The following is a 12,654-nucleotide window of genomic DNA, read 5'->3' on the forward strand; positions in this document are numbered from 1 at the left end:
AAAAAACCGGGTATAGCCACCCGGCTATACTATTTATATATATTAAAAAAAGGACGCGCTTAGCTCTAGGCGCCACCTGTCAAAATAGTACAGCTGCGCGGCTATACTATTTATAAAAAACAAAATCCGTATAGCCGGGGGGCTGTACTATTTTTGAAAAATAATAAAAAACCGGGTATCGCTGCCTGGCTATACCATTTATATATATATTTAAAAAAAAGGACCTACTTAGCTCTAGGCGCCACGTGTTAAGACAGTAAAGCAGACCGGCTATACTATTTTAAAAAAAAATTAGTGAAGAACATAGTATAGCCGTTCGGTAAGGGGAAAGCATAGTATAGCCGCGCGGCTGTACTGTTTTTAAAAATAATAAACCAAGGTATATTGCTCTTGCTTTTCTTGAGTTTGAATCGTGGTTGCCCATTTTTGTCAAGTTGATGAATAGACGGTAGATGCTCAAATTCCTCAATGATGATTTGAATTTAATCTATATATCAATGCTCTTGGAATATCCTTTCATGGTTATTGTGAAAAGTTTTGTTCTTGGTTCATGACAATCAACCACATTTTCTATGTTTGAAAATAAAGAGTAAAAATTAATGAAAGACAATAGCAGTGATCCTGAAACTGAAAGCTACCCCCTGCCCATGATCCATCAGCTTTCTTCAAGATCACTTCCATTACAGCCACTTGGTATATAGTGTTTGGTCTAGACTTATCTGTAAACTGCTGTCTTTTGATTTGGATTTGTATATGATTGTTGCTTCAATTTTGTATTTTTGGAATTTTGACATGGAAGGCATGATGCTTGTATGTTGTTGGGTACCTTAACAGCAAGCAGGCGGCACTGTTTAAAAGAATGATTTGGAAAGCAATGAACAAGGACCCTATAAAATCCACAAGGGTTGCTGTGGCTCCACCATGCATAAAATTGCCTCCATTCAGCAGAGGAGGGAGGGGTGGTGTTACTTTGAAGGAGCAAACAATACGATCGGGTTCAAGGAGATCGACTTGAATGCCTTTCATGATAAGGGGCTCAAATAACTTCTCTGGCAGCCCATCCTTGTTTCCTCATTTCCTTCTTTCTTCATTTCAATCATTACAATCAATTGAATATTAATCTACAAAAGGACTTTGTCTGTCTCAGTCTCAACATAATATAACAATTCTTGATAATAAAAAAATATTATGCAACTCAGAGGAAGAAAAAAATAGTTAGTGGGCAAAAAAAAAAAATCAAGTTAAAAAAATTCAAATTAAATGGGTTAGTTCTTGGGTCCGATTATGGCACGAACATGGGCATGGCACAAGTCCGGCCCGGCCCGTTTCAATATGGACATGGGTTTTGGGCCGAGTCAGGATCAATGATTTTACTAAATGGACTAACACGGCACGACACAATAAATTAAATGGGCCGACACGACACGACACGAAAATGTTAAAAGCACGAATTTAAATTGTACGGGCCAACACGGCACAGCCCGTTTGACACCTCTAGTTTATATGGCAATTGAATCCATCTCTTTTTTTCTTTTTCTTTTTTAAATATACTTGAAAATCAATCATTACATTAGGGACTATGATGGACACTACAAACTAACCAACCATGAAATTTTTTTTTAAACAAATAATATTCTAAATTATCTTAATCTACAATAAGAGGAATCAAGTTTTAAGAGATAAGCACAGTACATTAGTTTATAGGCCTAACTCAGGTGAACACCAATATGGAATTATTGAATCAACATCATAGAGAGAAAAAAAACCTCATCACAAGAAAAATGTGAATTTCCAAGTCTTTGAAGTTACTTGAAAATGTTTTGGTGATTTCAATTCCACCACCAAACTCCTTGAACAAAGGAGCGTGTTGAAGAAAATATCTAATAAACTTTTTTATTGGAGAAATACTTAATTCTAATTTCTCTAAACTCTCAATACTTTCACATTTCAACTCATTCTCAATTCGAATTCTTCCCAAAATTGCAAATGGTAGCAAATTGGAGAATCATATAAAACAACTATGCCAATCATATTGCTCATTAACTATATACAATTGATCTCAAAAAAATAAAGACCCACTTGAGTGGCTCAATTAGCCCACTAGTGGTCTAGTGGTCTAGTGGTCTAGTGGTTAGGTTCAATTCCTTTAATAATAAATAATATATATATATATTTTTTTAAGAAAAAAGAAAAGGAAAAAGCTGTGAGGCTAGTTGTTGAATAAACAAATATTGATTTGAAGAATTTGACAGATTGACATGGACTCTATCCTCTCTGTCTCTCTCTCTCTCTCGTACCATTAAGTGAGTGGGAGAATCATCTCTTTCACTCTCATATTGTTAGGAGAGAGAGATGATGAGTTTCAGAATCAGTGGGAGAAGCTAGCCGCCATCTCCTCATACCAATTTGCTGCTTCTTGCTTCAGCTGCTGTCTCTCTGCTTCAATATCTCATCACCTCAGAAATCTACTGCCAACCCTTTCTAAGGTACCTCTCTTCTCTCTCTCTCTCTCTCTCTCTGAGTTGGCTTGAATGATCATAAACTGCTAGTTTTCTTCTTCTCTGAAAATGTTAATAAATTAAGGTTGTTTTATTGTAATTCAAAGATGCATTCAAAAGCAATGTTTCCCTGTTTGAATAGTAAAAACACTCTGGTTAAAAAATTTATATTTCTTTATGAGTGTATATATAGGGAAAACAGTTGTCTTAAATTATTGAATTTTATGGAAACCCTATGAACCAACCCATAAGCCTCAACTTGATCACATTGCATGTGCAATCCACGTGTCCTATATACAAATTGTCACTTGGCAGTATGTACCAAAGTTATATATAATAAAACCAAAGTTATTATCTTGATATGATTTATATCCATTCCAATATGACGTCAGTAAAACTCAGGTGAGTTTGCACATCATCAAAATGCTCAGCCATTCATCACCTTTGACTGATTCAACTTGCAGATAGGCCTTCATCATCCAGAGTGGTTGTTAGCCACAATTTTTGAAAATTCCACCATAGTTTTTTTTTGTTTCTTCTTTCGAAAAATCCAGGTGTACTTTTCTGAAATTTATTGTCTCTCCACGAAAAAGATAGTACAGAAAAATCAAAGAGATGTAAACCTCCCCTCATACAGAAATTGTCAAGAAATAAATTTCCAACTATGTTATCTTCCCTTGCATCCGAGCTTCTTAGGTTCGATTTTCCTCTGCCCCAACATCGCTGATATAAAAAATAAAAAATAAAAAATTTTAGAATATTATAATAAGTTTAGTTATAACTTTATTGTTAGTCCACTCCGTCCCTTTGATATTGTGAACAAGAAAAAGTATTTAAATTGGAAAAGCCATGAGATGAGTATCTAGAATTGTAGATAAATATTTCAAACTCTAGCTCAATATAATAATAACGATACTCAATGTGGATGTCACTTGTCAAAGCATGTAGACCACTGCAGGTGGGAAATTAGAAAAGTGGCAGCCATTTGATCATGCAACTTGGAAAGGAAAATAATAATAATAAATGCAAAACCCCTGAAGTCAACGTAATCTTAAGCTGAGATTGTCAATGTGTGACTAAAATCTAACTGGAAATATTCCACATAGTGAGCATACATCAACATCCTTAACATCCATGCTAATTAATGGAATCTACCCCAACAACATTTGTCGACAGATAAATATATTTCTCATCAGATTAGACGCATGAATAGAACTTTATATTAAATATGTTGTCAATAATTCATCGATGCACATGCTTCTGATTGTTGAAAATGGATTGTTCTCTACTCTGTGTGTTAGAACAAGTACTTTAGGAACAATTGGGAATTCAAATTTTGTGCCGTCGAGGAGCCAGCGCTTGTGTACAACAACATGATCGATTCCAGGAGGATGTTGAAGCAACCATGGCATCTTTCAGTGTCCGTTGCCTTCTTTTCCAGCCTGTGCTTCTGGTTTCAGGTGTCCATGGCTCAAAATGCCACTACCGATCCATCTGAAGGTAAACTAGCCATGCTTTCCAAAGTTGTACATATTTCTAAGCATCTTTTAAATACGAGGATATATGTTGTTTTTTTCTTCCTCCTTGTGATTTCTGGACAGTCTATTAACATAAGTACGTTATGTGATGTGTACACAACGATTGAATTGAGAGTGCAGTGAGGGCGTTGAACTCAATATTCGAGCAATGGGACACGCAAGCCGTGCCGGGGCTGTGGAATATCAGTGGAGATCCATGCAGTGGATCTGCCGTTAATGGAACCGACTTTGAGGATCCAGCTAATAATCCAGCCATCATTTGTGATTGTACTTATGAAAAAAGTACTACCTGCCACATCACCCAACTGTATGTTACCCTCCTCTCTCTCTCTCTCTCTCTCTCTCTCTCTCTCTCTCTCCGTACTCTTTAGTCTTGTGTTGTTGACTGTAGCAACTCCATTAATTATGTGTTAGAAAACTAAGCAGATCATGCCTGATATATCAATTGTAATATTAAATGCCTAACTAATCAATCTTTTTTCTTTCCAGGAGAGTTTATGCTCTGAACAAACGAGGGGTGTTTCCACAAGAATTTGTGGCTTTAAGATATCTGACCGTTTTGTATGAAGTTTTTCCAACCCCATTCTCTGTTGTTGTGTTTACCAAAATTAACATTTGCATATAAAAGAGAAAGACACATGTTTCTTAGTCTTACTGTTCAAAATTGGCATGAATATTTTTTTATACTCAGAGATTAATCGTTGGTCATTGCACTTTGTTTTAATTCTTGTAGGAAAATTGATCAGAATTATTTCACCGGTCCCCTACCAGCGTTCATCGGCAATATGTCCGCATTGACGTCATTGTAAGTAGTGAGAGAACATTTGTTTAAGTTGTAATACAAATTTTTATCTGTCTAATACTTTGATGAGACTCATTCCCTTGTACAATCTCTATAATTTACTTAGAACCCATTTGATAACCATTTCAGTTTTCGGTTTTCGGTTTTTAGTTTTCAATTTTCAATTTTAAGTTTCCATTTTTCATTTTTCAAAAACTGAAAACTTGTTTGGTAATTAATTTCAATTTTCACAAAAGTGAAAACTGAAAACTGAACACAAGATATTTGGTAACTGAATTAAATTTTCAGTTTTCAGTTTTATGTGAAACTTGGAAACGGAAGTTTTTGGGGTCCAATTGTGAATTTATGATCATAGAATGAAAGTGCATGTTACAAAAAGTTCGTTGTATTTTCCGGTGAATTTTTTTGGAATTATGATGAATTTTGGAGATGGAGTTCCTGAGGCTTGGATTGGGTCCGTGGCCAAGTGCAAGAATCAAGCAACTGGGTCCAAGTCGGGAGGTCCCAAATACCAAATTTTTATAATTGGAGTGCATTCCATGTGCAGTGATGTAAAATTAATGAATGAAATAGGAGCGCAAAACAAATGAAAACAAAAACTGAAATCACTTTCAAGTTCTTTTCAATAATAAGGGTTATTTTGAAAACTAGATTTCACTTTGAGGTGATTGGCTTTCCTTTTTGTTTTTGGTCCTGTATTATAAGTTGGAACTGTATTTCTTACAAATCAATCAATTTTGTTGGTTTGTTTCTTCTTTAAGGACATGAAATATAGACCTCCCAAGTGAGTTATACCATATGGTAAAAGCAGCACGTAGTGCATAATTTTTTTTTTGTTTTATCCTAAATTATAAACTCGTGCTAATTTCTTTAATTGATATTTCCATTCAGGTCAATTGCCATCAATTCATTCTCTGGGCCCATCCCCAAGGAGCTTGGAAACCTTACGGAGCTAACTACGCTGTAAGCAATGAAACATAAGGAAGCACAATTAAATTTTGTGTTCTAGACAAATGAGAAATGCTCTATTGAGACAAGTTCGATATAGAACCCCCTATCATTTAATTCTATACCTCTTCATCATGACTTGTTGCAGGTCCTTTGGATCAAATAATTTCTCCGGAACACTCCCTCCAGAACTTGGTAACTTAGTCAAGCTCGAGCAATGGTAAGTGCTTCATTTAACTCATCGAATTTGAATCGCATGTTGCAATGTGTTTTTACCGGTTTATTTGTTAATTCATTATCGATGAGAAAGGAGTGCGTTTATCATATGAAATTGGTACTAACCAGTTTATGATTTTCACAGGTACATGGACAGCTGTGGACTTAGTGGGGAAATTCCTTCAACATTTGCTAAGCTCATCAACATGCAAATCCTGTAAGAATGGCCCTTAAGTGGTGTTATAAGTTTTTTTTTTTTTTGTTTATTCAGCACTTTGAGATTGCTATTCTGGGATGAGCTTACTATGAGTCAACTTTTTGAATTTTAGCTGGGCATCAGACATTGCTTTCTCAGGAAAGATACCTGCTTTCATTGGGAATTGGACAAAACTGACTGTTTTGTAAGTATGGAAAACTTTTAACCTGCTGCAGTTTATGAAAGCAGACCTGCATGGCTGAGAGATGGGTCTTTTATTCACAAGCATCTCAAATGTTTTTGTAGGAGATTTCAAGGGAACTCTTTTGAAGGTCCAATACCAACCAGTTTTTCTCAACTGACTTCATTGAACACTCTGTAAGGGCAAATGCTTCATAAGTTTTACTCTCTCTCTCTCACTCTCACTACACTAGCATCACTTATGTTTGTGTATGATAATGCAGGCGAATCAGTGATATATCTAATGTGAGCTCCTCTCTTGATTTTATAAGAAATTTGAAGAACTTGACCGATTTGTAAGTTAACATTCTCATCCCTTCAAATATTGTGATATAACTTCTTTTTTCCTTTTAAAATTTGCAATCTTACTCATTTACCTGTGCACTAAATTTTTTGGTGGTGGAACAGAGTTCTACGGAATGCGTTAATCAATGGTAGCATTCCTTCTGATATTGGAGAATATGAAGGTTTACAGATACTGTACGTTCCAGCAGATATATAAGTCCAAATCCCAAAAATCCCAATTAATTTTCTTTCATTCTAATTGCTTTCTAACCTTATCATTCATGTTGCAGGAATCTGGGTTTCAACAATTTAACAGGCCAACTCCCAAGTTCTTTGTTCAACATGAGTTCTCTTACATACTTGTAATAAGCCCTGCCTTCTTTATTACATTTTTCTGTACTCATGCCATTGGATTTCCTTCTCAGAAACTTAGTCATTCATCTGACCTTTTTCTTGTTTCTTTCTTCATTTTTCCTTCTTTTTCTGGGTGCCTTATATTATAATTGAAATGGCCAGGTTTCTTGGAAACAATAGCCTGTCTGGACCTCTTCCAAGCCAAAAGAGCAATCGACTTCAGACTATGTAAGTCCTCATGTCATAAAAGTATGTTATATAGAATGTACTGGCAATGAAACAATGAAACAAATACTCTGTGTGTGTCTGTGTGCATATGGGTGTATCTGTGTACGTGAGATAAAATCTCAATCAGGGCCTCATCCATTGATGAAAACATTCTAATCATTTTTCTTGTTCAAATTATTTTGAACTTTCATACACTTTGTGCCCTCTCATTCTGTATTGTTATGTGCAGTGATTTGTCTTACAACTATTTATCAGGAAGCTTTCCCCAATGGGTAACCACAATATCACAACTGTATGTCTCCTTTTTATCTTTCACCTTCATGTTTACAATTTAAATTACCAGAATTGGTTTGGGCAAAACATATCACCAGGATTTATTCTTACAGTGCTTCTTTCCTCGAATATTCTGCATATATAATACCCATATGAAGGCTTATTATCACAAAACGTCCCTAAGGTTTACGAAACTATCAGATTGCATCCTTAATGTTTTTTTGTGTCACTTATGGTCCTCAAGGTTAGTATGTGCAATCACAAATGGTCCCTGCCGTTAGGTTCTGTCAGAAACTCTGTTAGTTTGCTGACTTAGCATACATATATATCACAAAACATCCCTGAGGTTTACACACTTATCACAAATGGTCCCTATGAATTTTTTTTTATTTTTTTATTTAAAATTCGTAAAACTTTGGTTTTCTTTTTAAAATTATTTATAAATGAAAAAAATCATTTATAGAAGGATTTTAATCTTGAGGACCATTTATGAACCCTAAACCTTTAGTTTTTTTTCATTTTAAAATTTTATGAATTTTAAATTATTTTTTAAAAACTTCATTAGTTTGTTGATGTGGCATATATATGGAGCCAACATCTACAATAATATAGTGTCACATGTATTTAAAATTTAATATATATTTTAAAATAATTATAATTCATAAAATTTTAAAAAGAAAACAAAAATGTTATGAATTTTAAATTTAAAAAATTAAAAAAATTTCATAAGGACCATTTGTGATAGGTCTGTGAACCTCAAGGATGTTTTGTGATATACATATATGCCACGTCAGCAAACTAACAGAGTTTTTGACAAAACCTAACGGTAGGGACCATTTGTGATCATGCATACTAACCTTGAGGACCACGAATGACAAAAAAAAACATTAAGGATGCAATCTGATAGTTTCATAAACCTTAGGGACGTTTTGTGATAATAAGCCCCCATATGAATGAAATTCAATAAGGCTTAATATCACAAAATGTCCTTAAGGTTTAAGAAACTATCAGATTGCATCCTTAATGTTTTTTTTTGTGTCATTTGTGGTCCTCACAAATAATGTGTGTGACAGTTTGAAGTGATGGATTTGAAGTACTACTATGTTTAGATATTGAACATGAAATCTTTATTTAATAAACATGTATAGCTTCATATGTTGATTGATTAATGATTTTATGTAGGAACTTAGTGGTCAACAACTTCACATTTGGGAGTTCAAACATAACGTGAGTTGAAGTTTCTCTTACCCTTAGTTAGACAGACAATACTATCACTACTAGCTATTACACTCCTTCAGTTTAATGGATTCTTCCACTACATTTTTCCATCTGGATAAATAATAATTGTTCTCTTTGTTTGCAGTCTTCCTGGATTGAATTGCCTCCAGAGGAATTTTCCATGCAATCGAGATACCCCTCGATGTAATCTTCTTTTGTTTCACTAGCCATTTATTAATGCATTATCATGTTACAGGAATAGGCATTGCTTCTCTAACTATGTATACATATTGCAAGAGTGTTTTGATACATTTAGTAAGCATGTCTGGTTATAAATATGTGATTCAGAAACATCAGTATGAGTCTTGTCTTGAGTTTGAAGTTTTTATCACTAATCATAGCTTGTGCTACTATATTCAATTTTACAGATGCAAACTTCTCAATCAAGTGCGGAGGACCACAAATGAGAGGAAGTGATGGCATATTGTATGAAGCTGAAGACTCAGCTCTTGGCCCAGCAACATTTAATGTAACCAGTACACAGAAATGGGCTGTTAGCAATGTGGGTTTGTTTTCTGACAGAAAGAATCCATCATTTGTGGAAACCACCCTTACGCAAGTCACCGGTACAGATGTGACCCCAGAGCTTTTCCAGACTTCAAGACTGTCCCCAGGTTCACTTAGATACTATGGCCTGGGACTTCAGAATGGACCTTATACCGTAACGTTGCAATTTGCAGAAACGGTTTATGCTAGCCGTGCTACACAAACTTGGCAAAGTTTAGGAAGGCGTGTATTTGATATCTATATTCAAGTAAGGCTGCTAATGAACTATTTGAAGTAAGGGCAACCTCATTAGACGAAATTATTTAACTATGTCTTCATTTGCTTCCTAGGGGAACCTCAGATGGAAGGACTTCGACATATCGAAGGAGGCAGGTGGGGTTAACAGAGCAGTTGGGAAACCCTTCAAGGTTAATGTGTCAGAGAATTACCTAGATATTCATCTGTTCTGGGCTGGTAAGGGAACATGTTGCATACCTGAACAAGGTGATTACGGCCCGCTAATATCGACTGTCCATGCTGCTTCAGGTATATAATGTAATGTCACATTATGAAGATTTCCTATGAATGGTTTAAATGTATCTTTCTGCTGCTAATTGATTGACACTGAACAATTATCAATTATTCTATTTCATTGCTCAGATTTTACACCGACTGTTTCTGGGCTTCCACCAACTACTCCAGGAAAGAAGAGTAGGATTGGGTTGATAGTTGGTATTGCAGTCCCTGTTGGGGCTGTGAGCTTGCTATTATTATTTGGAGTTCTATATATAAGGAGAAAAAAATCAGAAAAAGATGACGATGAAGGTAAAAGAGCATATTATTAGTGGCTAATTCTGCATGCGGTTTTAGATTCTTTCTCGTGTTGATAAGCATGAAGCCTTTGAAAGAAATTACTTCTTATGTGTTGTGACGTTAACACAAATTTTATAGTAGCATGTATTGTTTCGAAATTTAAACGTATATCATACTTTCTTTTGAATATGCAGATCTTCTAGGATTAGGCCCCCGACCAAATACTTTCAGTTATGCTGAGTTGAGAGCTGCAACAGAAGATTTTAATCCTTCAAATAAGCTAGGAGAGGGAGGATATGGACCTGTTTATAAGGTGAAATCTATTTTACATCAATATCTGCTACTTTAAAGTAATGACTTTGACTTCTTACAAAAAGAAATTGAGAGAGAAGCAAAATAGATTCTTTTTACTTCACTTTCATGTTACTGAATTGTATTTCTGTTTATAGGGTACAGTATCTGATGGGAGGGTAGTGGCTGTGAAGCAACTTTCAGTAGCATCTCACCAAGGGAAGAGTCAATTTGTAACCGAGATTGCTACAATATCTGCAGTCCAACATCGCAATCTAGTGAAATTGTATGGATGCTGCATCGAAGGAACCCAGCGCATTTTGGTTTATGAGTATCTTGAAAACAAGAGCCTTGATCAGGCACTTTTTGGTAGGTTTTATAGAAACAGAATACTCTGCAGTTTCAAGGACTCTAAAAGTTCATCCAAGTTTTTTACACAACCACTTTGTTATAATATTTCTCTGCTGAGGAGTGAAGTTTAAAGAAACCAAAAGAGTAATATTCGAATCATATGAAATTAAAAACCTGCACATTCTTTTGCTACTTTGCCTTTTATTTTGCAAAAAAACAGAATACTCTGCAGTTTAAAGTACTCTAAGGTTACATCCAATTTTTTTTTTCTTTTTCTCTTCTACTTGTTATTAGTTGTTAACATGCATTGTTTCTTCTCCATGCAATGTTTCAGGAAGAAATGAATTGCACCTTGACTGGCCTACCCGCTTCAATATATTGTTGGGAACAGCAAGAGGACTTGCTTACCTTCATGAGGAGTCAAGGCCCAGGATTGTACATCGAGATGTCAAAGCCAGTAATATTTTGCTCGATGCAGAACTCTCCCCAAAAATATCAGATTTTGGATTGGCAAAGCTTTATGATGACGAAAAAACCCACATTAGCACCCGGGTTGCAGGGACAATGTAAGCCTCCGTTTAAGTTATACATTGTTAATCGTGACAAGGGTGTAATCCAAGCAACATTTTTAGTAACCATTTCATGATCTTGTAGAGGTTATTTGGCGCCAGAGTATGCAATGCGTGGACATCTGACAGAAAAGGCTGATGTTTTTGGTTTCGGGGTTGTTGCTTTGGAGATCCTCAGCGGGAGGCCAAACTCAGACAACAACTTGGATCGTGAAAAGATTTATCTTCTTGAATGGGTAGGAAAACAATATGCCTAGCTACTTTTATTTTAGCATTGTTGTGAAAACTTCTTTACTTTTTTCCTTTTTAACCATGCCATGCCCATGATGTTTGTTTTCAGGCATGGACTCTACATGAAAACGACCAGAGTTTGGGGCTGTTGGATCCGAGATTGACAGAGTTTGATGAAAAGGAAGCAACTAGATTGATAAAAGCAGCTCTCCTCTGCACTCAGGCATCACCAATGATGAGGCCATCGATGTCACGCGTAGTGGCAATGCTCTCTGGAGATATTGAAGCAAGCACTGTTATTTCAAAGCCAAGTTATTTGACAGATTGGGATTTCAAAGATGTAACCACAAGTAGCTTTTTGTTGGATAATGATACCCCATCAACTGAGAGCAATGTTCATCCCAACCATCAGCCTGAAGGGACCACAACTAGTGCTAGCCCCGGGATTGACCTTTCGCCGTCTCCGGTAAATGTCACTGAATCAATGCTCACTGGCATTATAGGAGAAGGCAGGTGAGAACTAAGAAGTTGCCATTGTCTTGCCCTTGCTGTCAATATGCGACTTTTACTGCTAAAACTTTCCTACATGTTGTACTTTTCTTTGGGTCTTTCTCTGCGTCTAGTTTTTAGCAATGGTGATGCATATAATAATACATGTTCAAAAAGAAATGGTGATAGCACAGTATATTTTAAATAAAGAAACAACTTTACATAAGCGCTTATAAGCAAAAGTCTCGCAAATTTAGAGACTTTAGTAGCTAAATAGTAAATTTCAGCATATATGAACGACTGTGAACCTGTTTGATTAATAAAATGTCACAACGAACTCAAATTGATCCACAAGCAACTCAGCACCAAAGCAAATCTCAGCAACAGAAAAATATGGAAAAACGGTTTTCTAAAGAAAGAAACGTCAATGATTCACCATGTAGGCTTTAGCGGACTAAACATGTGACGATTCATATGTTGCAAATGACAAATATAATGGATACAATTACGATGATGAATGCAATTATGATGAGGAATGCGATTTTGAAGAATTGACTTAAATAATCAA

The 12,654-nt window shown here is 35.6% G+C and overlaps 2 protein-coding genes across 2 annotated transcripts in view; both read left to right on the top strand.

Moving 5' to 3' along the window:
- Positions 1-2,378: 2,378 nt before the first annotated feature.
- On the top strand, positions 2,379-12,234 carry LOC117624269 (probable LRR receptor-like serine/threonine-protein kinase At1g56130). Its single transcript, XM_034355420.1, has 25 exons — positions 2,379-2,486; positions 3,800-3,998; positions 4,157-4,343; positions 4,526-4,597; positions 4,770-4,841; positions 5,730-5,801; positions 5,935-6,006; positions 6,148-6,219; positions 6,332-6,403; positions 6,505-6,576; positions 6,663-6,734; positions 6,847-6,918; positions 7,014-7,085; positions 7,240-7,305; positions 7,535-7,597; positions 8,761-8,805; positions 8,942-9,000; positions 9,225-9,610; positions 9,693-9,888; positions 10,003-10,167; positions 10,350-10,468; positions 10,605-10,815; positions 11,132-11,363; positions 11,452-11,602; positions 11,707-12,234. Exons 2-25 carry the CDS (start codon positions 3,872-3,874, stop codon positions 12,112-12,114), a joined length of 3,135 nt encoding a protein of 1,044 aa, XP_034211311.1. The 5' UTR covers positions 2,379-2,486; positions 3,800-3,871; the 3' UTR covers positions 12,115-12,234.
- The window catches only part of LOC117624270 (probable LRR receptor-like serine/threonine-protein kinase At1g56140), a 32,084-nt gene continuing 21,830 nt past the window's right edge, over positions 2,401-12,654 (top strand). The window contains exon 1 of the mRNA XM_034355421.1: positions 2,401-2,486. The gene's annotated coding sequence lies outside the window, so the exon portion shown is untranslated. The remainder of the gene's footprint in view (positions 2,487-12,654) is intronic.

The sequence above is a fragment of the Prunus dulcis genome, chromosome 4 (assembly GCF_902201215.1).
Source record: "Prunus dulcis chromosome 4, ALMONDv2, whole genome shotgun sequence".
Classification (NCBI taxonomy): Eukaryota; Viridiplantae; Streptophyta; class Magnoliopsida; order Rosales; family Rosaceae; genus Prunus; species Prunus dulcis.

Coding starts and splice junctions, on each gene's coding strand:
- LOC117624269 (XM_034355420.1), top strand. CDS start 3,872: ATGATCGATTCCAGGAGGATGTTGAAGCAACCATGGCATCTTTCAGTG. Junction 7,086..7,239: donor ATGAGTTCTCTTACATACTT/GTAATAAGCCCT, acceptor TGAAATGGCCAG/GTTTCTTGGAAACAATAGCC. Junction 9,001..9,224: donor CAATCGAGATACCCCTCGAT/GTAATCTTCTTT, acceptor TCAATTTTACAG/ATGCAAACTTCTCAATCAAG.